A 23,609-nucleotide genomic window follows, 5' to 3' on the forward strand; every position below is an offset into this window, starting at 1 on the left:
GCATCGTAAAAATAGTGATTTTTAAGATGCTGAATAACAGCACTCGATTTAATAATTGCCATAGTTTCTTCGCAGGCTTGTTTACTGTTGTTGATGATGGCCGATCCAACTTAATCGCCGGCAACACGATGCATATTTATCAGGCCGGGTTTTTCCATGCACAGTGAAACAGTATATGCAGCGCAATGTATAGTATTTCAGCACTAGCTGCACGTGTTGAAAACAGACGAAACCAGGCACTATATGAGAAATGCAATGATGCATCACGGCATTAAACACATGTCGGATGGCGCCTATAGAACGGCGGATGATCTGAATTAGGAATTATGTTCAAATCTGGGAAAAACCAAAGTTCTGTCGCGCCGGAAAAGGTGAAAGGTTTTACACCAATTCAAACATCAGATGAAATAAGAAGAAAGATATAGTCTAACAGTCGCCAGTTTGTCGTCGTTAAGCAATATGATATCCATCAACTTTTTCATCCAGAGGGTTTTTCCACACAGTGCTGGCACTCAAAAAATATCCGTAGCGTAGAGAACCCAGTGGTTCAACATAGGAAACGTACGTGCTATGCAAGCTTAAAATGCGTTCAAATATTTTAGGAGTAATGCTATCTCTTAATTCTGTTATAGGTAAACATTAAAAGACTATTGCTTGCCGTCGGACGAGCATTGATAACATTTTTTGTATCTGACCGTAACAGGGACATTACAGGCTCTTCCGTGTGTCAATCCTTTACAAAAGATGGTCATCGATATCCAACAGCCGTTTACTGAAGGACTGTCCCATCTCAAAAATTTGTTCGATATGGTAATGAATTACGATGACAATGATGGCCACACCACCACGGAAAAGCCAATCGTCTACGCACCGATGCAGAGAGCGATTCGATGGACGTTCGACTCAATGAGTGACTCGGAGCTTTTGACACAAAAACATTTGAAACGATACGAGGCAAAAGTCTTAGCTCTTGCGGAGGATATTGCTGACAAAGAGAAACGAAGCGTTAAGGAGAAAGCTGCATTAGAAAATTTGAAAATCGAGTTATCCGAAAGAAAGAAGCAAATTGAAATCCTTCGTAAACAAGTTTCGAATATTGAAACGAAGCGCAGAAGATCTGAAAACGAAGCCCAACGGGCCCGAGACGAAGCCTCTAGACGGAAGAAAAAAAGAGTGTGATGGATGTTTGCAACCATTTTTACATTTGGTTATAATTTCTATATTTTCTTATTTTCAAAAAATAATAATAGTAGTGTGTATATTATGTTTGTAACAGGACTGGTATCTCCTGGTCTCATCATCAACAAAGGAGAACTGCAAAAAGCTGAAAGAGACTGTGATGCTCATCAAAGTAACGCCAACGAGCGTCGTCAAACGTCATTCAAATTCGAAAGCAATTTGCGTGATATTTCTCTCCGCCAACGGGTCACGGAACTGTCAATCGTGGGGACGGAAGCCAGTCTCACCTCGGTTCGATTTGTCCTCGATAAATTGAAAAGCCAAGACCCGGCCATGAGAGAATTTGGTGATCAAATTCGAAACATTACGACCTATCTAACTGTTTGTCAAGGAAAGGTGGAAGTGATTTATTCCCAGCAAAAAATTGGTCCTCTTTGAGCCGCTTCTGAAATCAATCGACCAACTTGTCTTGTTCTTGGCGGTTCTTGGAATCTAACGATGAGACCACGTCTCTCTTGGCCGAAAAGAGTATCGTTGAAAAAATACGGAAATACAGGAAGAGGCATTGATGCGACGCTTAAAAATGTGTTTATTTGCTCTTGACTATTTAAATTTCATGTTAACGACGCAAATGAAATGGCGTTGTTGCAGATTAAAAGAGTTCGCTTTTCAATGGCTACTGAAATTTGAACTTGTTCGCCGAGTTTCTGACTTCCTGATAACCTAACACGAACGATTCCATCCAGTCATATCATTTCTGTGAATTGAACCCATCATCGAAATATGAGCAAGGATATTTCGAAATTTTTGGTTGGTCTGAAAGTTTGACAGTTTAACTTGCTGCGTATTTATTTGCACCGAGTGTAGTCTATATATGATCAGCAGTTTCGATAGGACGATAAAATGGCAAAAATGGTTGACAGTACTATATACAAATAGTTAAATACAAGACTTTTAATCTTTCTTTCAGGCAATGCGCCATTCCATATCTCTTTGTTGATAATCAACGGATCTTTTACACTTTTGGGTTTTCCGTTGGCTGGCGTCAGCAGCATTTACAACACATGGAAAATCTGTACTAAAATTGTGCCGATTTCACTTGAACTTTTATTGATAGACAAAATACGCTTAGTTTTATGATTTCAAATTTCTTGTATTGTAAGCGGCATATTCATACAATTTATGTCCCGAATTAAAATCAATAACGTAAAACGCTTTCTTAAATTTGGTTGTCTTATTCGGGAGATTTGCAGTTAGCTATCCATCCATATTCTCTCTCGATTTCATGATGCCGCTTTAGTATTTTCTTTTCAATCGAATCCTCGTCGTCCTTAATCATTTGCAGGATCCCTTCATAAGCTTTTCGACCATCTTCCGACAGTTTGATTTGCTGCCTCTTGATTCCAACTAGTCCAACCTTTTTGACGTCAATGCTTATCATGGTGTCCAAAGTAGAAATGCTATCTAAGATGTATTTTTCTGATACGGTCACGTACATGTTGGCGATCTCGTGGACGAGGAAGGCCGCTTCGTTGGCTTTTCCAATGTGACCCAGCAGTTCCTCAACTAAGACGGTAACATCTAAGCCAGAAATATCCTCACTTAAGGAATGAATAGCATCGATTAAAACGAAACTCTCTTTAGCGGCTTCGTCTATGAAATTGGCGACATTGGAAAAGAATTTGATAAGTTTATCCCAATCTCCTTTCAATTGTCTCAGCTCCTTTAGAGCTTCTTTTAGAGCTTTGATGGCCTCTTCGTATGTGACTCTGCTTAGATTCAAACTCTTAATAGAGCTTAATATTTGCATCGTTTTTTGTCGTTGAATTTCCATTCTTTGTTCATTGAGCTTCAACATACGTTGGGTTGTTTGGATCATTTCCTCCAGCATTTCAAATTGGCTCTCGTACACCTTCGTCCAAGTGTCAGCCAACTTAACGTTTTCCATCATGGTCGATTTTTCCACGACAACTTCCTTGTTTTTTTCCGCACGCAGGTGGTTCACGAGAAAAGCCAAATCGTCCATTTCTTCTGTCCCCCGACACATCATTTCCAGTTTCCGCTTATTGGCATCAAACTTGAATCCTTTCAATTTGTTGATTAATTCCGCTAATTTGGTGAGAATGACTTTTACACTCGTACAAGGCTGGAAGCTGTTGTATGTCTTGCTTAGTGCTTCAATAATTGCGATAAAGTTGAATTGCTGGTAGTCAGAAGATCCTTGCCAAGTCGCGCACAAGTCTCTAAACTGTGCCATTTGAATGAGCAAGTCGAGAAGATGATGGCTGCTCTCTTCATAGCAAGGGTCTCTGTTGATGCTGTGCTCTTGAAAAGTGTACTTCCAGTTGCCGGCACGAAAAAATACGTCCGGGTGTTTTTCATGGCCTTGGCCCCTTTGTCGCTCCCGACTCAAATTGAGATTAAAACATTCGTCTCCGTTAGACGTTTCGACGTAAATATCTCGCTGTCGTCTTTCGAAGTTGCCCAACATTTTTGCAAATTGATTTTCTTTTTGTTTCAGCAAATCCGCTTCGTCATCTGAATATTGTTTGACTATCTCGGTCATTTTCAAATCCGTTTCGATCTTTTGCAACTTGATCTCCTTATGATCTTTGGTATCGGCCACTGCATCGATAGTCTCCTCTATCAAATTCATTACGGTGGTGAATTCGGTAACCACTTCTACTGAAAGCTGCTGACTCTGCTCAGCTGCTTCTTTGATGCGCCCCAACGAAATCGGCAGTAAGTTGAGGATGTAAAGCTCTTGTTTGGACATCAGGTAGCGGGTGGCGTCCTTGATGTGGCTGGGCACGTTTGCATTGTACGTTCGGATCTTACCCATGTTATTATGAGCTTTGAGGAAAGCAAGGTAGCCATCGTGGCTGATTTGAAGCAAAGTGGTTCGAAAACTCTTGGGGTACTTGATGTGCTTGAAACCTCCAGTTGGCATATTCTTATCGATGGGAAAATCTAATCTGTGATTAGACATGAGGATTAGCTGCCCTAAAACACTAATGGCGATGGGAGCGGGAGCTAAAAGTTCACCCCAATTGTAGTACGTTTTCATTAGTGTTCTTATTTCGTCGTAAAGATATGTCTCGTCAAAAGCGGATTTCTCTGCAAAACTATATCGTTCTTCACACGAAACTTCAATAAAAAAAAGGAAAAGACAAAAAAATTTCGTTTTTAAATTTTCCAGACGAATCACATTCATGCAACCAATATAGTTACAGACTTACAGTGCATTTCTCTACATCCCATTTCCACAAAATGTTTAATGACCAAGCTAATAACCGAAATGTTTCCAAATCATTCATCCACATGATGATGGACATGGATGATTGGTTTACCTATATTCTATGAAACTTACGTTTCGTTGACGATGTCACCGCTGCTGGAGATTTTTTAGTGATGTTTCGTTAACGATAACGGATAACGTGAAAAGTCCGTTAACGGACCTTTTTGGGGGTTCGTTAACTTAACGGATAACGCTAACGTTTGGCATTTTTCAGACGTTATTTTCAAACGTTATTTTTGTTTTTAACAGCGCTGCCAAATATGAAATTTTTGGATTTTTCAAAATGAAATTTGTATTTTTTGCGCGCTTCCAACATTTTACTGTAGTAGGTTGACTATGAAAACGAATTTAAATAGCCAGTGACAGTGAGCAGTAGTCTTCTTAGCTTCTCTGAGGTTTTTTTTTGCTTTCAAAACGTGGCAAACGAAACTGTATAAGTAGAGTAGGGAAACAACTAGAATCAGAGTGTAAATCTTTAATGTCAGATTCAGACTCTGATGCTCTTGTTGACGGTGAATAAGCGTGGCATCTGCGATGTTAGAAGATCTCAAAAGAAGATTTAATTTCATGACAGATTAAAGAGATCCTGATTTCGACTGCTCCTACCTTCTAGCCACTTCCCTCGACTGCATTGAAACTGAACTTTTAGACTACTTCCACTTTGCAAGTCATGAATTTGATCCTTCTAAGGATCCACCAGTTCAAGATGTGATCTCTTACTGGAAGGATTTGTCTGGTCGTTTCCCCTAATTATCCAAAATGGCCTATAATTTACTGGTTATACCAGTTTCTTCGGCATCATCTGAACGCGAATTTTCCATTGCCGGATGGCACTGTCTAGGACACAAAAATAGGACGGCGGAAGAAGTTTTAGCCGCAAAAGTCTTCCTCACTTGCAATAAGGATTTATTGAGGCCTTTACTTTTTTAGTTGGAACTTGTTTTTTTTTCTTTTGTCTGTGCGTCTTTTTAATCAAAAGTTTCTGTTTTTTTTTAGTTGTTAATTGCTTCATTGTGACATTGTTCAACGCCAGCAGCAATTTCAATATAAGTAATCAAGACCGTGACTGATTTCAGTGATTTTATAGTGCAATTTTTTTTATTAAATAACGGTAAAAATAACGTCGAATTTTCGTTAACGGAGACATTTTTAACGGCGTTAATTAACGGCGTTAACGAACGTGAAAAAATGAGACATCGTTAACTTAACGGATAACGCTAACGTTTAGAAAAAGCACTAACGAAACATCACTAAGATTTTTCTAAATTTGAAGTTAAATTCAAGGCTAGTGCTGTCTGCTTTATTCTTATTAGTTCACCTGGAAAAACCGAATACAACACATCATGTACAGTTAACTCGCGTCGCGTCGGCAAATAAAAAAACAATGTAATTTGAATGACAATTCTTACCAAATGACGGCAACGCTGTTGTCCAGCAACAGCAACAACAAATAAGCCAAAGAATAAACAAACTGCAAACACCCGTTCTGCCCGTTGGATATTGCGCTGCCATTAAAAGCTGTGAGTGAACAAAATTTCCTGCAGTATTCTTTAACGCAATCAAGAAAATAGAACGTTTTAGCTTGCACGAGCTCAAAAATAGGTATGAGACGTTGTAGCACAAAATAAGACAGAAGAGCAAATTCAGCGTTTTGACAGGAAAACTGACTGGATTCCGTTCGGAATTTTTAAAAGTATTATATAGATATGGCAATGCCAAAGGGTAAGAGCTATTGTATACAAGTGCTGTTATTTACTTAAAATGATACGAAAGTCAAGAGAGGTCCAAGTGCTCTTAAAATGAAATGAAAAATAAAAAAACAAACCAGAAACAGTCTGCGTCCGTTGTCCGTTCCCATTTAACCAAGGCTACTGCTGCGTAATGGTTCTGCCATGAAAAAACTTGTTCCTTTTGAGACAAGTAAAATCGAAATGTGTTTTTTTTTAAAGAACCAAGATTTTTTGGGTTTTGATACATTACAATAAAAATATATTGAAAATCGATCCTTGCTTCTAAAGATAAGCATTGCTTGGGTTTTTCCGATGGGATTTTTTGCAGACATTAATACATGATCGAGCAATCCGTCAGCACTCCATGTTGATAAACTCTGTTGTATATTAATTCCAGTTGGATGACTAACCAAATCAGTGGTTCTTATTGGGTCAAAGTGACACAAGTTATCTTAGTTTATTTTCTATTTTTTGGGGGGTTGTTTAAAATTTTTACAGAAATAGGATATGCTGGAGTGCTCGACAAGTTGAATTTCCTCCAGCTATGCTTTGAAGTAGGCGTGCCGTCAAGTTAGCTGTGATGGACTTGAGTTGCCTTAAATACGTACGCCATGACTTTTTTCAAGTGTTATGAGTCGTCAAAATGGTTGCACCAAATCGACGTAACGGTGGGGTCCAATTGCTGCTAATTTTAGCGGCCGCCATTAGCCTCACTTTGGCAGCCCCATCATTTAGTAAGAAATTATACAGACAGATAAGAACTAATTAGCGGAATCAAATTTTTTTTTTTTTAAATTTTTTTTTCAGAGGAATTAAATAAATTCCGACAGAAACAAAAGAATAAAATACTTTCAACTACCACCACTACTCCAGCTCCTCATACAAATGCAAGTAAGTCTTTCATATTATATTATAGGCCTTTTCTATTTAAGGATGAAGAGGAGATTTGAGGGCGCGGAAATTACAACCTTCTTTGCATATGTTAATCAGTTAATGTATCACTAAGTTTTGTGGTTAGTATTTAGAGAAATTTAGCGATTGGAAAAAAAATTTTCGTCTTTCGTCTAAGGGGGAAAATAAAAGAATAATTTTTTTTTTTTTCCTCAAGCATCTTGTGAAGAAAAGTACAGAAATGGCGGTAAATCATCTTTCGACGAAACTTCCCTAAACACTGATATTAAAAGATTGATGGAGAGTTATCACAACTGGGGGGAACTTCTGGCTCAGGCTCCGGTGGCCATCACTACCTTAGGAAAGCTGATCATCATGTCTAATCAGAAATTGGATTTTCCCATCGACGAGAGTTTGCCAACTGACGGTTTCAAGCACATCAAGTACCCCAAGAGTTTCCGGACTACTTTGCTTCAAATCAGCCATAGTGGTTACCTGGCCTTCCTCAAAGCTCACACCAACATGGACAGGATCCGAATGTACAATTCAAACGTGCCCAGCCACATCAAGGACATCACCCGCTACCTGATGTCGAAAAAAGAAATTTTCATCGTCAACTTACTGCCGATTTCGTTGGGGTACATCAAAAAAGCAGCCGATCAGAGTAAGGAGCTTTCACAACAAGTGGAGAAGGAATTTGAACTCGTTGTGAAGTTGATTCAAGAAACTATTCAAGCCGTGACATACACTAAGGGTGGCAAGGAGATCAAGTTGAGTGAAGTTGTGTTCGACATAGACGTTTCTAAAATATCCCACGACTTTTCCCAGAACGAAACGAAACTCTTGCAAGAAAAGAAGGAAACGCTAAGCAGAATGCTACTCAATTTCGACTATCGTCAGAAAAACATCTTGGTCCGAACCATTTACGGCAACGAAGATTTTGTCATCAACCTGAGCAAAGAATGGCTGTCGCAAACCGGAGGACGTGACGAAAAGCACAACCAAGTATTTTACGGTAAAAATAATTGGATTCACAATTACACCGACGAACGGGTAGAAGCCGACCTATGTCTAGAACAAAATGATCAACATCTTTTGGAACTCATTATCAACATGGGTCAGTATAGATTGCGTTACGAATTGTGGCAAAAATCGTCGAGCAAAGAAAAATTCGACGGCAGAGAAGACTTGGTCAAACTGGAGACGGGACTAAAAGATTTGAAAGATTGCAGCACCGTTCACGTTATCGTGACTAAATTCGCTGCTTTAATCAAACGACTTCAAAACGTAAAGTTTAACACGTTAAAGAAGAACAGTGCACGCCCAGCAGAGAAAGAGATGAACGAACTTATCCTTATAATGAATAAAATACGCTCTGAAACAAATCTCAAGACAAAAGAAGAACGCAAATCGACAACAGATGGGTATACAAACTTAACTTTAATAGAAGTCTGGAGAAAAAACCACCTTCGACAGCTGGGAATGTTGAACAGCATGATTAATACCACCGAAGAAATTGTGAAGATCAACAATCAACAATTGGAACTAAGACGTCGAAAGACAGAACAAGTTCTGGATAAACTCAAGTCACTAGACATCACCAAAACTAATTTGACTGAAACGATACGAGCCCTTCAAGAAGGATTGGTAGAATTGGTTCATTTGAAAGGCGTTTGGAGTAAATTGATGGATTTCTACTCCAGAATGTCCACTTTCATGGATGCTGCTGCATTAGAAAGCATGGGTCTTATCCAGTACCTAAGCGTGCCAATAAAAACGAGCATAATTAATGATGAGGACATGTTTGATTTTTTCTTGGAAAAGATGGAAAAGGCGAATGAAGCTTCATTCCTTGTTCATCAAATATCTGACATGTACGTCAATGTATCAGACGCATACATCATGACACGAATGGCAAGTTTAGATAAAATGGTCGACCCCCTCGAAATTCATAACTTGACACAATATCAACAAGATTTGATAGCGACTACGAAGAATGACACCGAAAATATTCTAAAATACATTACAGCTGACGAAAAATCATTTAAAGAAGAGCTTGTTGGTCGACACAACCAGATCATGGACGAGTACCAATGGACATTGGATTGTAGGAGCTCCGAGGTTGAGTAGTGAATATATGATTTGTATCGTCTGTAATAACCGAAAAGTGTAGAAACGAACATATTTTAGAGGTTCGCATACAACTGCAACATTTATTGTCACAATTAAAATACTTTCAAATATTATTTGCGTGGATAATAAAATTGTCATTTTTGTAGACTTATGTTTAATGGGGAAAAAATAAACAAACTTTGATGGCAAATAAAAAAAAATTGCTTTTTTCAAAAATTCATATGTAGACTGCGATACCCGTTTCAGATATAAAGCGATAAAGTCTTACAATTTATTGCATGAACATGCATTTTTTATCTTTTTATTTGTTTGATCAATTTATCGTGTATGACGCTTTTGCCCTTCATCGGAGCAACAGTCTGAGTTCTGTCCACGCAACGATAAAAATAAAGGATTGATGAATTGATCAGGAATTAACTTGTTGTATAAGTTTAATTTCATCAAATAATTTAAAAAATAGCCAATTTTATTTTATCGGTTATTAATATGTTTTATATTTCATTCATTTGTAAAGAAAACAAAAATATGCACAGTTTAGCTTGCATGAAATTCCCTATAGCTACTTAAACTATACACAAAATTAAATTCGACGGTGCTTCATATTGCAAGCTAAACAGTAAACACTCTAAACGTGTAAAAACCCAGCTATTGATATACTTTTCGGACCCGCCTATGGACAGTCTATACAATATCAGTTTCGTGTTATGTTTTTAATTAAAGAAGAAAGTTAGAGGATACGTTTACACATAGTTAAATGACGTGACAAAATATTACAATTTTGCTATAGCTCGAAGCTAAAATGGGCGGGCAGTGGCGTTCTAGTCCTTTAAAAGACGCACCAACATCGACATTTGATAGTGTGAGCTAGGCTATATCGCCCATCAGGGTTCACTATGGCTTGTCTTAACCGAAGAGGATTCCATGTTGTTGGCATTTTATTCTTTATTATAACACTTGCCATCAGCTCATCTTCGGGTATTTTTTGTTTTCATTTCTTCGACTTAATAAGAAGCTGCAAAATTTTGAAAAACATCAATCAAAAAAAGCCAAACGCGAATAATAACAATGAATATTTCTAAACGCTTTTATTCCAGTGGCGAATTTTAAAACTTGACTGTGATTAATCTATACGTCTCCTTTTTTAAAGAACCCGAAACACTTTTAATTTATTGAGTGGAAATTTATAGGCCTATTTAACATACAATAATTTGCAAATATGTTAACAGAAAAACTACTGTATGTAAGACTTTATTAAATGTTTCGTTTGTGATATTACCAGCAGCCGAAAAAAAAGAGTCCACCAGGATTGTTGCTGCTGCGGACGCAGAAAGCTCAACTGCATCAGCATCATTATCCGAAATTTCAATTTCAGCAAACGCTAGCGAAAGTACAATTTCGACATCAATCGATAATACGACTAAAGCACCTTCAGTTACATTATCTGATTCAGGTAATTTACTTATATTCATCTATAATTGATAAATATTGTGCTTGTAGGAGCTTATGATTTTAAGCCCATCATATTGTATATACTATTTACATCTAACACATTTTTGGCGATTCAGAAGCCTCTCTCGTGGAAAAAACAGGTGTAACCTGGCGTACGGAAAACTTGCTTGTCCCTGCACCACGAACTGTATCTCTGCTTGCACAACTGATGGCTTTATCGACGAAGAACATCGATACCGCTTTTCGTGGCAGCAGCAGTTCCAAAAGAAATCAGCAGTCAACTTCTATCCAGTACACCCAAAGTTTCCGCACTACTCTCGTACAGATAAGTCATAAGCTAAGCAACGCTTTCTTCTTAGCCAGCAAAAATTCCGAAATGATCGAGTTATCTCTTCTCACTGCACCCGGAAAAGCTAGAGAAGCTTTCAGTTATTTGAAAAGATTTAGAAATTCCACCCGCTTCGCAAAATACTTGGCGCTACCTTTAAAGAGCTTGAAAGACACCACCGATAAGACATTCGATCTCTCCAGTCAGACAGTTAAACAATTTTTGGAATTAGTTCAACTAGTAAGGGAAGTTAACGAAATTGTCGATTTTTCCAAGACAGAAAAAGAACAGCAAAAAGGGGCCGTACTTATTGAATTGCAGTCGACACAAAAGGAGAAAAACGAAACCGAGAGTGAACTTTTGATTATTAGAAAAGACGTAGAAAAGTTGAAAGATCAACTACAATTGCACAAAGTCCAACTAGATTTAGCCAATACAGATTTTGAACAGTTAAAAGTGGATTTGAACGACATGTCTCGATGTTATTGGTCATGGGAAGATAGTGAAAAGCAGTTGGAATACAAATGCCCTTATCGACCGAATCCTTCAAAAATAAGCGAGGCCAAAAACGCCAAAGAAGCACCGGAAAAAGAATTCCAATCCACAATGAAAGAGCTAGACGAGAAAGAAAGTATTGCGCGAGAGAAAAGAGAGATCGACCACGAACTGTTAATCAAAATGAAGCAATTATTTTTTAAGCAGCGCCAGCTTGATGACGATATTCAGTTGCTCGAAGAAAGTAGCCCAATACTTAATGGATTAGTGGGAAATTTCACTTTGTTGAAAATGAGTTGGCTCACGTTTGTCACTATGTGTGAAGTCATAAAAGAAGGTGCCACGAAGAGCTATGCTACAGTCATGGAAATCATCGAAGATCCCAGCAGCTGGAACGACAGTCTTTCAGATGAACTTTCACTGCAGGTGCAGGCCACACTGGAAAATCTATCTCTGCTTACGACAATCGTCCAGTCGTACCTGGAGGGTTACAAGCGACACATTATGGAGATCGTTGCAGAAGCGGAAGAAACGTTGGTCAAGACAGGCCACCCAGAGGAAATTGAACGCGATCTTCTAAGAAAATGTGACGCGGCATCTGGCGAGATACAGAATTTCATTCAAAGTAATTCACAACTTCATGAAGTTGACTCCCAAATCGCGCAAAGAACCAAGCAATCTAAACAGCGTCTCCGCAATGATTATTAAAATGACCCATTTTGGTTCGTCATTTCTGTACATCGGCATATGCGCATTGCGCAAATATATCGTATGCTGTGCTGCAAATTTATCACACAATTTAATTGATTTCTTGAATGCTGTAAAAGATGAGTTGGAAACAGAATACAATACTTTTACAGATACATATAAATAATGGCTTAGCTCAATAACATCGAGCTCGAATATATGGTTTCATTTCTCAAGCAATTTCTATATCCCTTTTGAAACGGCAATAGTGGCTAGACAGTTTTACAGACATTTCACATTCAAATAATATTATATACTTTAAATATATACAGCTTGTATACTATTCGCCGTTGCATGTATAACTCGCGTAGCATATCAGGTTGAAACGAAAAATAGGCGACATGTCTGCGGAAGATGAGATATTGAAATACATGGGTTTTTCCATGTAAAGGATTCAATATTATCCATATGCCATTAGCCATTATGTATAGACTACATTCTGTGACTTATGTCGCATATATCTGGTGGTTTTTTTTATGTTCTACTTTGGATTAAGAGGTGAGTGTCAGAGGTTATCACATGCTGCTGCATCTTGATCCCTGTCGCCTTCCTCTACTGCGAACAACACAGCAATCAGCAGTTTCAATCGATCGGTTGTATTTCTCTTTTACATTTTCTAAAACGCCTTGAACGTATAAAATTCCATGACAAACGAGCGTAACATCAGTTAACATGGCTGCAGCATTTCGGCGCAACATTTGGTTCCTCGTTTTGGCCTCGACGGTCTTAAGCTTCTCATTCGCATCCCCGGCGCCGTCATTTCGTAAGAACACCATGTTTTTTTTGTTTGTTTTGTTTTTAATTTCCCTATAATACGGATGCAAATTTAATTTTGTCCTCTTTAGTGGAATTGAAAAGGGAGCGAGAACAAGCCAAGAGGCGATTTTTAGTCAATATCACTACTACTCCATCGCCTCCGTCTAATGAACGTAAGTCACAGAACCTAAATTTAATGACATAAAAAAGAAACAGTTATAGTTTGGGAGCGCTAATAGCGTAGTTAATATTTGATTTCCTCCCCTTGTTCTATTTTACTTGCAGTAACATGTGAGGAGAAGTTTAAAAATGCCGAAAAATTCTCATTTGACGAAACTTCCCTAAACACTGATATTAGAAGATTGATGGAGAGTTATCACAACTGGGGGGAACTTCTGGCTCCGGCTCCGGTGGCCATTAGTACCTTGGGACAGTTAATCATCATGTCCACCCAGAGATTGGATTTCCCCATCGATACCAACGTGCCCACTGGCGGTTTCAAGCACATCAAATACCCGAAGAGTTTCCGAACGACTTTACTTCAAATCAGCCACGATGGCTACCTAGCCTTCCGCAAAGCTCACGTCAATATGGAAAGGATCAGCATGTACAGCTCCAATACTCCCACTCACATCAAGGATGCCACCAGATACCTGATGACACGAAATGAGATTTACATCGTTAACTTATTACCACTGTCATTGCGACGAATACGGGAGACGGCGGACCAGAGCAAACAGTTATCGCTAGAAGTGGCGAATGAATTCGGCAGAGTAATCGAATTGATTCGAGAAACCGTTGATGCAATCTCTGAAACGAGAAACTACAAAACGGACGAGTTACAACAAGTCCAAGATGAAGCGAACCTGTCGCAATTTTCCCGAAACATTTTACAGAGCGAAACCAAAATGCTGGACGACAAAGACAAGATGCTGAGTAATATGCTGAACAGTTTCGGAGCTCGCCAGAAAAATATTTTCGTCCGGACCATTTACGGCAGCGAAAATTTCGTCGTCAATCTGAACAAGGATCGGCTCACGCAAACCGAAGGGCGTCACCAGCTCCACAAAAACGCATTTTACGGTAAAAATAATTGGCATTACACATTCTATGATCGGCAAGTAAAGAGCGACAGATGCGCAGATCAAAACACCCAGCATCTATCAGATGTTCTGGTTACCGTCGGTCAGTACAGACTGAAATACGAGTTGTGGCAGAACTCGAGAGCAAATCGACCCTTTAACGGTCGGGATGATGTAAGTAAATTGCAACATATTTTTACTACCATGGTTCGATGTGATTCGGTCGTGGAACTGATGGCCAAAGGGGGAAAATTGGTCAATATGTTGCAAAGCGCCAAGTTTGAATTATTGCAGAAGAATAGCACGCGCCCGGGAGCTGAGGAGATGGACGATTTGATCCGCCTAATCCACCACGTTCGAGTCTCTGCTAAAGTACAAGAGAAAAGTGTGGTCAATTCAAAAAATTTCCGCGGCGAAAGTTTGGTGCATATGTGGGAGTTTTCTTTCAAGCATCAATTTCAAATGTTGCAGAGCATGATCAATACCACCACCCAAATTCTGAATGTCAACAACAAGCAAATGGAATTACAGAGGAAGAAAAACGAGGAGATCATCGGAAGAATCAAACAGCTGGACCTCGCCAAAATCAGCCACAAAGAAGCGATTGAAGCGCTAAATGACGGACTGGAAGTGTTGGGACTATTGCAGCGAGACTGGCTGAAGTTAATCGAATTTTATGAGAAAATGTCGCGCTTTATAAGCAAAGCCACCGAAGATATCGTAGCTCTCGTTGAGGTGGTCAGAGTAGTGAGTAAAGATGTGTCAAATTTGGATGACGATACAATGTTTGGAAATTTACTGGAAGCTATTGAAAAATCTAATCAGGCCACGTTCCTCATGCACGGAGTATCTGAAATGTATGTCAATGTATCGCAACAATTTATAATGGATCGTGTTGCCAATCTGGACAGCATGATGAGCATCAACGACAATAATGCCGGGCTATCTAAGGTTCTTGAAGAGCAGAGATTACTGAAGGAAAGCGCCCAGACTGCTTACGATGGCATCATTCAGTACATCAAGGATGGAGAAAAAATTGTAAAAAATAAGCTTCTGGAGCGCCGCAATCAAATCATGGACGAATATCAATGGATGGTGGACTGCGCAGCATCGGTGGATCGTGAATTTAGCATTACCAGCAGAGGTGATCCTGTAAGCCAATGAAACCGATACCCTGCGAATTTTTTTTTTCATGTATACCAGAGCAAACTAGAAAAGATAATAAACTGTGCTGTGTAGTAGTAACCCATCTACAATTTTGCGTTGCATCTTTGATTGATTGCGTGTATTTTTTCACACACCCGCACGCACGCGCTGATTCCCTCCGATTCCCTCTTGGCTTCCAAGAGGATCGACCCTGAAGGGTATTATTGTATTATCGATTGCGATCTTAAAGTAATTATCTGCTGGTTTCGTGCAGATTTTAAAATTTTTTTGGTCTGTGCTCCTTGTTTAACTTGTTGAGACGAAGTATCGATACTGTACTAAAATAATCCCGATGTCGAGTTGTCGTCTTGTCGAGCGCGGTTTTGATCGATCTGGATTCAGGGGAGGTCGATTTTTAAAAATGTTTATCGATATCTAAGCCAGTGTCGTTTGCTTTCGTTTTGTACAAGAGTGATACTAAGTGAATTTTACGTACACGCCCAATGTAACTACAGTTTTATTTTATGGCACGTATTTTAAAGATTGACAGTGATAGTCTCAAGACACAAATTTTCCAACATTTCAAACTATTTATTTGTCGTTTTGAGTGCCAGTGTTGGGCTTCAATTTATCCCTGGTTCTTTTTCGTTAACTTCTTATTTCACCAGTTTCCTCGTCACATTTTTCTGGAAGACTGCGCTCTACCGCTTTCACTGCATTTGTGTTTCAGCAGTGAGTCGATGCCCATATGTGAACTGCTAAAACTACTCCGTTTTTGAAAAAAGCAAAAAGCGTTCAATTTTCTAGTAGAATACAGATCTGTTTTTAGACCGGTGACGATCGATCGGTTTCTCGTCCATTCCGTTTTGAATCGAAATGTTTGCTTGCTTAGACTCTTTCCCAGTATCACCATTCAAACTGTTGGCGTCCTTCTTCATCCGCCAATCGAGGGCATTGTCATGCAGACATACGGATCGGGTAAGTTTGACCGTCTAATAGCTTTTTTCACTATGCTTATTTTATCTCCCTTTTTGTCGTTCTAGGCAACGTCCCTTCTAATCGTCTAGATCTCATCGATGAACTGCGGAGAGCTACCCAAAATCCTTGCTAACCGCGATCCTTGCACTTGTCTTCAAGTGAAGGAATGGACCAACTCAAAGATGTTCTCTTTCCTTCACTCATTTGTTCCGCTGTCAAGGTGATTTTAAACTATTATTCTTTGCATTTTACAGCTTTGTCATTTGATTCTGTTTTTGCCATTAGACGGAAGATTTATCGAAACTCGAATCGTTGGAAAAGTACGGTGCTAATTTGTCTGCTTCTGACAGTGATGGTAGAACTCCACTTCATGTGGCGGCTGGTGAAGGCCGATTGTCCGCTTGGCCGGTTGTAGAGTTCCTGCTGGGCAGAGGAGCATCCGATTCCGTCCATTCGAGGGATCGAATAGAAAACACGCCATTAATGTCGGACGTATCGGGTGATCACCAGGAAGTTGTACGTGTTGATTATTGTTTGAATTTTACTGTTGGATTATTTTTTACTTATTTTTTTTGCTTAATTTAACTATTTAGATATCCGTTTTGGTTCAGTACGGTGCTCAGTGCTCACTTGACGAATGGACCTCACACGATTGGCGAAAAGCTGTGCAGTTCCGCCGTTAAAGGAAACGTCAAAAGGCTCACCTCGTTGATGAAAGCTGGAGCTGATCTGAATCAGCCGGATGTCAGCAATCGAACCGCCTTTCATTTAGCCGTTCACCACAAGCAGGTACATGCTTTATTTTGCCCATCCAGTGGTTCAAATTGTTTAATAGAAATTTATTTTATTTAGGACTCGTGTGTAACGTTTCTGCTGAAGAATATTGATTGTTATTGATCGATAAGAAAGACGACTTTAGAGTTTAGACTCACGGCAGCAGACGTCGCTCGAAAATTTAAACATGAAAATATTCTTGAAATGCTGACGAATCGCCAAGAGAAATTGTCTTTTTAAAATACCTACAGTGTGTAGTACACAACTGCCATACCGTTATGCTTCCAATAAACTTTGCAGTTATCTAGGTTGGGCTTTTTAGTTTTTACTGCTCTTCGAAAATTGCCTATTTGGTGTTTGAATGTTCGGGTTCGCGTTTTAGTGCTAGTCGACGCCATTATAAAATAATTTACATGGATGGATGTATATTTAATACCAGGGTTAATAATGAGGCTAAACAAATTACTGTGTAACTAACTTGTATTGTCTATTTCCGAATGGTTTGAGATTTTGGCAACAACACCGTTTTAAAAAGCAAAATAAAATTTAGAATTCTTCAGGCGCAATTTCTTCCGAGTTGACTTGATAATTGATGCACAGCACATGCCGCACATGCCGCAACTTTCATAAACTAATAAACGAGCTGGCAACGTCTTACAGATAACAGACGGACGGAAATCACTAGAATTAATTTTCATGACAGCTCACGATCGTTCATTGCGGTCTCGGTGATTTGATTGCTCGTATACGCACACCTTTTGTAATACAAGTACATCGAATTGGGCATTTCAAGATTTGAAAAATGAGTGAAAACGAGAATAGAAATGAGGAGGAAACGCCACAGTCCCAACCGGCAACTGGATTTGGAGTGCTTACAGCACACATTGGTCGCAATAAAATCGATTTCGCCTTGTGGTGCACCCGGTTTGCTACGATTGTATTCACCTTCAACTATTTGATTCCAATTTTCGGGTAACTTTGTTTACAAATATTACCAATGCTTTCATTCCTCACGTATCAATGGCCAACTTTCTTTTAGGTCTGGCTACAACATGTACTACAAAGCTTTGCTGGCTAATTCCGCAACAAGTGCCCTCCGTCTCCATCAAAGACTTCCCCAAGTTCAGCTGAGTAGAGAGTTTCTGGGCAAGGTGTTTTTGGAGGATAGTGCTCATTACTTGCTCTACTCCATGATATTTTTCTATTCTCCCCCAGTTACATGTAAACAGATTCATCAAAATATGTTTTGCCATTTTAAAGTTACTTAAATATTGGTTGTCACTTACAGGGGTATTACTTCCAGTATTTCTCTTTGCATTGCTCCATATCTCCAGCTATTCTTTGGGATTGATTGAGGTAAGAAAATGGAATAGTGATCAGTTGTAGGTGATGATTAATCTCTTCATTTTTGTTGCATAGATCTTGGGTCCAACTGCCTTAGGTGTGGTGAGGATGGCTATTGGAATAGTGGAGGTGCAAAGTGTGAAGCTGTTGAAGACCATTGCTCTTTCTGAAATATTTCTTTTCCCTTTGTTGATCCTTTCTTTGTTCGGGTAAGTAATAGCTCATATATTGTACATAGGCAAAAACTGCATCTAATGACCAAAATTGTCTTATCCGGGAATTGCAGTGGTCGGGCTACGCTCATGACGCTGTTCGTCTACTACAGATTCCTTACTCTGCGTTATTCATCGAGACGTAATCCCTATACAAGGAATACATTCGGCGAACTCCGTCTCCTTGTCGAAAGCTACGCCCAAAACCCGTCATGTCCAGCGGTTATCCGCAATCTGGTGTCTAAATTGGTTTCTTTTATCTCTCGACTTGCTCCTCCCGTTATCACTGCTGAACAACAATAAGACATTAACAATTTCGGTTGATTGCTACACGGGCGCTAACGCCACAAACAAAATTCCCCATTTTTGTTTTATCTAGTTCAGTCCCATAGATGTTTGATGTATTTTCTTTTGAGTAAGTGTGAAAAATAAATTTTTTATAAATGTGTAATCCTAGTGTCTATTTATTCACATATTTCATTTTTGTTGTTGTGATATTTGAGAGTCTTAGCACAGCTTTCTGTCCTAAAAAAAAAAAAAACGAAAAAAAAAAAAAAAATTTTGAAATGGTAGTAGGGTCTTGAAGAGAAATATGGCAACAACGTAGATTGATAGTCGAGTCGCAGTACGAGAGATCTCGATGCTTTAACGAAAATGTCAATGTCAAAGTGATTGTATCAATTGAAACTAACAAATTTCAAGCCCAAAATTTTTTACAAATTTAATCTTTGAAGTCACCTTTAAACCCATTTGGGTTAAGAAAAATGGTGGTAGGCGCTGCAGAGGCCGTGTGCAACGATATAGTTTTCCTCGTTGAGGGGACTGCGGCTTGTGGGGCTTACATGAACGAGATTAAAATGAACTACATTTGTCAAACAGTAGAATATTTTAATGGAGGACCAATTGTAGAGGACAGGGATTGTGGCTCTGAGACATTTGCTACCTTGTACTCGTTGGTTGTCTATCACTCTTCGGACTGCTTGCCAGCTGATATGGTTGATGTTTATGGCCCTTTCAGAAATCCCCACAAATTTCTACAGCTTTTGGACAAGCTAGATTTTTCAGGAGGTATTATATTTTAGTTTGGTTTCTTTGGCAATCAAAAGTTTTTACAATTATACATTATCAGGTCACGCTGAACATATGGCTTCATTGACTGAAGGACTGGCTACCACTCTTGAGTGCTTCAAAGATCTAACATTATTACGAGATCCTGGTTTGAAAGCACAGAAGTTTTGTATTCTGATATGCAATTCTCCACCTTACAACCTGCCAGTCATGGATCTCCCAAGCTTTAGGGGGTTAACCTTGGAACAATTGGCAGTACTTGTGAATGAGAATAATATTCAGCTAAGCATAATCAGTCCAAGAAGAATTCCTACTTGGGTAACATAAGCAATCTTTTTTTAAGTTGAACATAATTTTATATTTATGGTAATATCTGCAGATAAATTTGTTTGATAAAGCTGGTGGAGACTCTATGGCAGCAAGTTCAAAGCATTATGCTAAAGACTTGCGTCATTTGGTTATGTTGAATGGATTCTGCTTACAGGAATCAACTGTTAGCCAGCCTCCTATACCTAACATTCCTATTCCAACTGTGCCAACTAGTCCACAGGGTCTAAGTCCAAGCCAACAACAAACTATTCGACCAACACAGAATGTTGTGGTTCGACCACCTCAGCCACAGAATCAACCGCAACAAAGACCTCCAGTCCCGTTTGGTAGAACTTCGTTTAAAAAGTTGCCTAACCCTTTCATTAAAATCCTATCCTTTACCTTTACCTATCCTTTACAGGAATTAATGTCACTGGACCTACGTCTGCGCCTAATGTCACGATTGTTAATACGGTACCTCCTATGATGGCTGCAGATGGTGGAGTTCGCATTCGGGCACCTAATCCACGATGGACAAGTCCAAATCAAGGACAGCAATTGCCAAATCAACAGCAAACACAGCAAACCTTGCCGGCACAAATGCAAGCCACAAATCAAGTGCGCCAACCGTCTCAAATTCAAATGCCGCAAGCAATGCAAAATCCTCTTCAGCAGCAGCAACAACAGCAGCAGCAGCAACAACAACAGCAGCAGCAGCAACAACAAGCTATGCTTCAAAATCAGCAACAAGTCCCTCAAGTGTTGAATCAAAATGTTTTACCAAGCAACCAGAATCCACTCCAGAGTTCTGTTCTCCAACATCAACAGCCGATGACGATGCCGATGTCAGCCAACCCCATTCAACAGGCCCAAGCTCAAGTCCAACTTCAAGTGCCACAACAATCACAGACTGCTGGCCAAATGATCATCAATCCCCAACAGCAACAATTACAACAACAGAACGTCCGGGCTTCATTTGTTGGTCCACAGAATTTAGTAAATCAGTTGAATCAAGGGCAAGGTATACAATTTTTTATGAATTTATTTTATGTATTGCTTAGACAAAGTCTTTGCTGTCGTTTTAAGTAGGGATGTGTTTACATGGGAAACTGTAATCTATTCAGGGTTTCTTTTTTAGTTATTTATATTTTTCAATGACAATTGACTAAAGAATATCTCGGGCCAAATGATGAATTTATGAACGGATAAACTAGAAGTCGAATCGGTTGAAATTCGCAAACACGAATTGATACTTCGAGTCCTTCTATGAATAAAATTTCACATCTGATAATGCTAAGATTTATCTAGATTAGTTTTATAAGCACTTCTTGGAACATTTGATAACACTTGTTTGTTTATAAAACAGCACCGAATGCCGGACAAATGGTCAATGTGAACCAACAAATGCTGAATCAACAGCAACAGCAACAGTTAGCTGCTCGGAAACTAGCGATGGAACAACAGCAACTGCAACAGCAACAACAGCAGCAGCAGCAACAACAACAGCAGCAGCAGCAGCAACCACAGCAATCACAACCGCAAAATCTAAATTTTTCGATAAATCCAGCCAACCCCAACTTAGGGATGCAGCAGAATATTCCTCAGCAAATGCAACAGCAACAACCTCAATCTCAACAGATCAATGTTCCTGTAGCAGCTGCACCTGGAATCATCCAACAACAAGCTGCTCCTGTGGCTGGTGCTGCTCCAGCAAATCCTGCTCGCGAAAGACAAGTTATTTGGCAGGGTGTCCTGGAGTGGCAAGAGAAGACTCGTGATCCGCAAAAACTTCCTCGCCATGTCCCTTGTCAGGTTTCGGCAACCGTCACCAATGGCGAGAGTGAAGTGTTAGTATACTTCTTTCTTCCCTACTTTTCCGTTTCTCTTATTTTAAATAATGTGTTTGTTTGTACCTAAACAGGAAAGCAGAACACTGGCCGCAAAAGCTTCTAATGCAGCTAATACCTAAAACATTAATAAGTAATTTTGGCGGCGCTCACTTCCGGAATGCGCGTTCTGTGATGTTCCATCCTCAGGAATGTGAGGCATTAGAAGCTCTAGCTAAAGTGATGTCAACTGGATATGTAAGCTTACTTACTGTTACCTCAATTCTCGTATGACTCGTTGATTATAATTATTTACGTTATGTTTAGGCTGGTTGTGTCCACTTCACAGGGATGGTTAATCCAAATGCTTGTGAGATTAAAGTGTTGATGCTGCTTTACAGTCCAGACAAGAAAGCGTACATTGGCTTTATACCAAACGATCAAGCAGGATTTGTCGATCGGATTCGCAAGGTTATACAACAGCAAAAAAGCAAACAAGTACAGGTAAAAGTTGATATGGTTATCGTATGACAAGTTTATCCGCAAAATTGTCTCTATTTATGGACTACCTAACAGCCACCTGGTCCCGGACAAGCAGGTCCAAATCCAAATATTCCTCAGCAGGCCGGGCAAAACATATTGGTGACGCAGACTAATCCATTGTCGATGGGAGGTGGTCAAATGAGCGCAGCACCTCAACCTCAGCAGCAGCAACAGCAACAGATGCAACAACAGCCTCAAATGATGGGCAACCCTCAACAACCAGCGATGGCTGCTCCTACTCCAATGACTAATCCGGTACGAGGAGCGGCTCCTCCAACTCCTGCTCAACTTGTAGCTGAGAGACAACAAAACTTGATGACCATTAAGCAGTTGCAGCAGACACTAGAAGCGGCCCAACAGAAGGATATTCATCTCAAGGCACTGGTATTTTCTGTATTTCCTTACGTTTAAGGTTGCCTGTACGCTGGTTTGGGGCTTCACTAATATTACGCTTAGAATAATACGCTTTATCTGCTCTACTCCACGAGTAATTTTTGGCTAATTAGGGGAAAAAAATTACTCATTTCAGGAGCAACAACAACGCCGTGCACAGCTGTTGATGCAACAGCAGCAACTAATGCAGCAGCAACAGCAGCAGATACAACCCAATCAGCAGTTGCCAATGCAACAACAATTGCAATTACAACAACAGCAAATGGGCCAGCAGCAGCAAATAGGACAACAACAAATGGGACAGCAGCAACTAATGAATCAGCAACCAATGGGTCAGCAACAGCCAATGGGCCAACAACAACAAATGGCAGGACAACAGATTCAACAACAACTCCAGCAATTACAGTCTCAACAACAAATGCCTGTTCAGCAGAAATTGCAACAACAACTACAACAGGCGCAGCAAATGCAACAACAAAGAAATATTCGGCCAACCGCTGCGTTGCAGAATAATCCAGGATTGCGTAATCTTTTGCAACAACAGCAGTACCGTCCTCAAATGTAATTATACATATTCAAATGAATGAATCTGGATTATCCTTAATATTTTGTGATTTTAGGATGCAGCCAAACACACAAAACCGTATGCAACAGCCAAACATGCAACAACCACAGCAGCAGCAGCAGCAACAGCAACAAAACAGTGGTGGAAGTCAGTTTGATAATCTTAGCTTAGCTGATTTACTGTGATGTTAATAATGTATCTAATGGCTAATACAAATTTTGTAAAAAATATCTTCACGATGAATGCAAATGTTAATGGATTAAAAATTTTAACAAATATTTATGGTCAAAAAAATTCAGGCTTTTAGAAATTCAACTGCAATTGTTTTGACATATTTCAAATAAACAGTTATCCAATTTAATT

General features: G+C 39.5%; 7 protein-coding genes and 1 long non-coding RNA gene across 19 annotated transcripts; 7 read left to right on the plus strand and 1 right to left on the minus strand.

Annotated features, from left to right (window-relative positions):
* The first annotated feature begins 848 nt into the window (after positions 1-848).
* Positions 849-1,763, plus strand: LOC124320502. Its single transcript, XR_006913940.1, has 2 exons — positions 849-1,207; positions 1,277-1,763. It is a non-coding gene; the product is annotated as an uncharacterized LOC124320502 (long non-coding RNA).
* A 557-nt stretch (positions 1,764-2,320) lies between these two features.
* On the minus strand, positions 2,321-6,395 carry LOC124320275. 2 transcript variants are annotated; one of them, XM_046783078.1, is made up of 5 exons: positions 6,303-6,395; positions 5,887-6,025; positions 5,735-5,795; positions 4,550-4,581; positions 2,321-4,326 (listed from the first exon to the last, which is right to left on the minus strand). In XM_046783078.1, the coding sequence occupies exons 1-5, from the start codon at positions 6,333-6,335 to the stop codon at positions 2,414-2,416; spliced, it is 2,178 nt and encodes a 725-aa protein (XP_046639034.1). In that variant the 5' UTR covers positions 6,336-6,395; the 3' UTR covers positions 2,321-2,413. The 2 variants fall into 2 exon arrangements, with proteins under 2 accessions (XP_046639034.1, XP_046639035.1); XM_046783079.1 differs by having other exon boundaries at positions 5,887-5,995; positions 6,303-6,361.
* Positions 4,642-15,344, plus strand: LOC124320276. 2 transcript variants are annotated; one of them, XM_046783082.1, is made up of 3 exons: positions 4,642-4,647; positions 8,802-8,804; positions 13,441-15,344. In XM_046783082.1, exon 3 carries the CDS (start codon positions 13,450-13,452, stop codon positions 15,250-15,252), a length of 1,803 nt encoding a protein of 600 aa, XP_046639038.1. In that variant the 5' UTR covers positions 4,642-4,647; positions 8,802-8,804; positions 13,441-13,449; the 3' UTR covers positions 15,253-15,344. The 2 variants fall into 2 exon arrangements, with proteins under 2 accessions (XP_046639038.1, XP_046639037.1); XM_046783081.1 differs by lacking the exons at positions 4,642-4,647; positions 8,802-8,804 and adding exons at positions 12,870-13,013; positions 13,096-13,179 and having other exon boundaries at positions 13,292-15,344.
* On the plus strand, positions 6,803-9,498 carry LOC124320279. The gene is made up of 3 exons (XM_046783085.1): positions 6,803-6,941; positions 7,015-7,098; positions 7,316-9,498. Exons 1-3 carry the CDS (start codon positions 6,851-6,853, stop codon positions 9,226-9,228), a joined length of 2,088 nt encoding a protein of 695 aa, XP_046639041.1. The 5' UTR covers positions 6,803-6,850; the 3' UTR covers positions 9,229-9,498.
* Positions 7,861-23,518, plus strand: LOC124320242 (mediator of RNA polymerase II transcription subunit 25-like). Of its 5 annotated transcripts, none has more exons than XM_046783022.1 (12): positions 7,861-7,873; positions 19,163-19,610; positions 19,672-19,928; positions 19,990-20,266; positions 20,341-20,940; positions 21,286-21,766; positions 21,841-22,003; positions 22,073-22,249; positions 22,319-22,672; positions 22,818-22,852; positions 22,982-23,242; positions 23,302-23,518. In XM_046783022.1, exons 2-12 carry the CDS (start codon positions 19,307-19,309, stop codon positions 23,429-23,431), a joined length of 3,039 nt encoding a protein of 1,012 aa, XP_046638978.1. In that variant the 5' UTR covers positions 7,861-7,873; positions 19,163-19,306; the 3' UTR covers positions 23,432-23,518. The 5 variants fall into 5 exon arrangements, with proteins under 5 accessions (XP_046638978.1, XP_046638980.1, XP_046638979.1 ...); XM_046783024.1 differs by having other exon boundaries at positions 22,319-22,666; XM_046783023.1 differs by having other exon boundaries at positions 22,322-22,672.
* Positions 10,028-12,366, plus strand: LOC124320318. Of its 5 annotated transcripts, none has more exons than XM_046783147.1 (3): positions 10,028-10,215; positions 10,511-10,681; positions 10,800-12,366. In XM_046783147.1, exons 1-3 carry the CDS (start codon positions 10,125-10,127, stop codon positions 12,209-12,211), a joined length of 1,674 nt encoding a protein of 557 aa, XP_046639103.1. In that variant the 5' UTR covers positions 10,028-10,124; the 3' UTR covers positions 12,212-12,366. The 5 variants fall into 5 exon arrangements, with proteins under 5 accessions (XP_046639103.1, XP_046639102.1, XP_046639104.1 ...); XM_046783146.1 differs by having other exon boundaries at positions 10,032-10,215; positions 10,797-12,366; XM_046783148.1 differs by having other exon boundaries at positions 10,032-10,206; positions 10,508-10,681; positions 10,797-12,366.
* Positions 15,439-17,432, plus strand: LOC124320456 (60 kDa lysophospholipase-like). 2 transcript variants are annotated; one of them, XM_046783341.1, is made up of 4 exons: positions 15,439-16,212; positions 16,278-16,432; positions 16,498-16,728; positions 16,806-17,432. In XM_046783341.1, exons 2-4 carry the CDS (start codon positions 16,379-16,381, stop codon positions 16,893-16,895), a joined length of 375 nt encoding a protein of 124 aa, XP_046639297.1. In that variant the 5' UTR covers positions 15,439-16,212; positions 16,278-16,378; the 3' UTR covers positions 16,896-17,432. The 2 variants fall into 2 exon arrangements, with proteins under 2 accessions (XP_046639297.1, XP_046639296.1); XM_046783340.1 differs by having other exon boundaries at positions 16,563-16,728.
* Positions 17,655-18,993, plus strand: LOC124320411 (transmembrane protein 33-like). The gene is made up of 5 exons (XM_046783292.1): positions 17,655-17,958; positions 18,026-18,207; positions 18,275-18,342; positions 18,406-18,539; positions 18,617-18,993. The coding sequence occupies exons 1-5, from the start codon at positions 17,789-17,791 to the stop codon at positions 18,843-18,845; spliced, it is 783 nt and encodes a 260-aa protein (XP_046639248.1). The 5' UTR covers positions 17,655-17,788; the 3' UTR covers positions 18,846-18,993.
* Positions 23,519-23,609: the final 91 nt, after the last annotated feature.

This window comes from Daphnia pulicaria, chromosome 1, assembly GCF_021234035.1.
Source record: "Daphnia pulicaria isolate SC F1-1A chromosome 1, SC_F0-13Bv2, whole genome shotgun sequence".
Taxonomy (NCBI): domain Eukaryota; kingdom Metazoa; phylum Arthropoda; class Branchiopoda; order Diplostraca; family Daphniidae; genus Daphnia; species Daphnia pulicaria.

Excerpts from the sequence above, each read along its gene's own strand:
- LOC124320275 (XM_046783078.1), bottom strand. The coding sequence starts at position 6,335 with ATGGGAACGGACAACGGACGCAGACTGTTTCTG. Across the intron at positions 6,026-6,302 it reads ACGGACGCAGACTGTTTCTG|AATACTGCAGGAAATTTTGT; the intron begins GTTTGTTTTTTT and ends ATTGCGTTAAAG. Across the intron at positions 4,327-4,549 it reads GGTGACATCGTCAACGAAAC|TTTCGTGTGAAGAACGATAT; the intron begins GTAAGTTTCATA and ends TTTTTATTGAAG.
- LOC124320279 (XM_046783085.1), top strand. The coding sequence starts at position 6,851 with ATGGTTGCACCAAATCGACGTAACGGTGGGGTCCAATTGCTGCTAATT. Across the intron at positions 6,942-7,014 it reads TTTGGCAGCCCCATCATTTA|AGGAATTAAATAAATTCCGA; the intron begins GTAAGAAATTAT and ends TTTTTTTTTCAG. Across the intron at positions 7,099-7,315 it reads AGCTCCTCATACAAATGCAA|CATCTTGTGAAGAAAAGTAC; the intron begins GTAAGTCTTTCA and ends TTTTTCCTCAAG.
- LOC124320318 (XM_046783146.1), top strand. The coding sequence starts at position 10,125 with ATGGCTTGTCTTAACCGAAGAGGATTCCATGTTGTTGGCATTTTATTC. Across the intron at positions 10,216-10,510 it reads CTCATCTTCGGGTATTTTTT|CAGCCGAAAAAAAAGAGTCC; the intron begins GTTTTCATTTCT and ends TGATATTACCAG. Across the intron at positions 10,682-10,796 it reads AGTTACATTATCTGATTCAG|AAGCCTCTCTCGTGGAAAAA; the intron begins GTAATTTACTTA and ends TTGGCGATTCAG.
- LOC124320276 (XM_046783081.1), top strand. The coding sequence starts at position 12,923 with ATGGCTGCAGCATTTCGGCGCAACATTTGGTTCCTCGTTTTGGCCTCG. Across the intron at positions 13,014-13,095 it reads ATCCCCGGCGCCGTCATTTC|TGGAATTGAAAAGGGAGCGA; the intron begins GTAAGAACACCA and ends TGTCCTCTTTAG. Across the intron at positions 13,180-13,291 it reads ATCGCCTCCGTCTAATGAAC|TAACATGTGAGGAGAAGTTT; the intron begins GTAAGTCACAGA and ends TTTTACTTGCAG.
- LOC124320456 (XM_046783340.1), top strand. The coding sequence starts at position 16,311 with ATGAACTGCGGAGAGCTACCCAAAATCCTTGCTAACCGCGATCCTTGC. Across the intron at positions 16,433-16,562 it reads TCATTTGTTCCGCTGTCAAG|TGATGGTAGAACTCCACTTC; the intron begins GTGATTTTAAAC and ends TGCTTCTGACAG. Across the intron at positions 16,729-16,805 it reads CGGGTGATCACCAGGAAGTT|ATATCCGTTTTGGTTCAGTA; the intron begins GTACGTGTTGAT and ends TTAACTATTTAG.
- LOC124320411 (XM_046783292.1), top strand. The coding sequence starts at position 17,789 with ATGAGTGAAAACGAGAATAGAAATGAGGAGGAAACGCCACAGTCCCAA. Across the intron at positions 18,208-18,274 it reads CTATTCTCCCCCAGTTACAT|GGGTATTACTTCCAGTATTT; the intron begins GTAAACAGATTC and ends TGTCACTTACAG. Across the intron at positions 18,343-18,405 it reads ATTCTTTGGGATTGATTGAG|ATCTTGGGTCCAACTGCCTT; the intron begins GTAAGAAAATGG and ends TTTGTTGCATAG.
- LOC124320242 (XM_046783022.1), top strand. The coding sequence starts at position 19,307 with ATGGTGGTAGGCGCTGCAGAGGCCGTGTGCAACGATATAGTTTTCCTC. Across the intron at positions 20,267-20,340 it reads AAGACCTCCAGTCCCGTTTG|GAATTAATGTCACTGGACCT; the intron begins GTAGAACTTCGT and ends TATCCTTTACAG. Across the intron at positions 22,673-22,817 it reads ATATTCATCTCAAGGCACTG|GAGCAACAACAACGCCGTGC; the intron begins GTATTTTCTGTA and ends TACTCATTTCAG.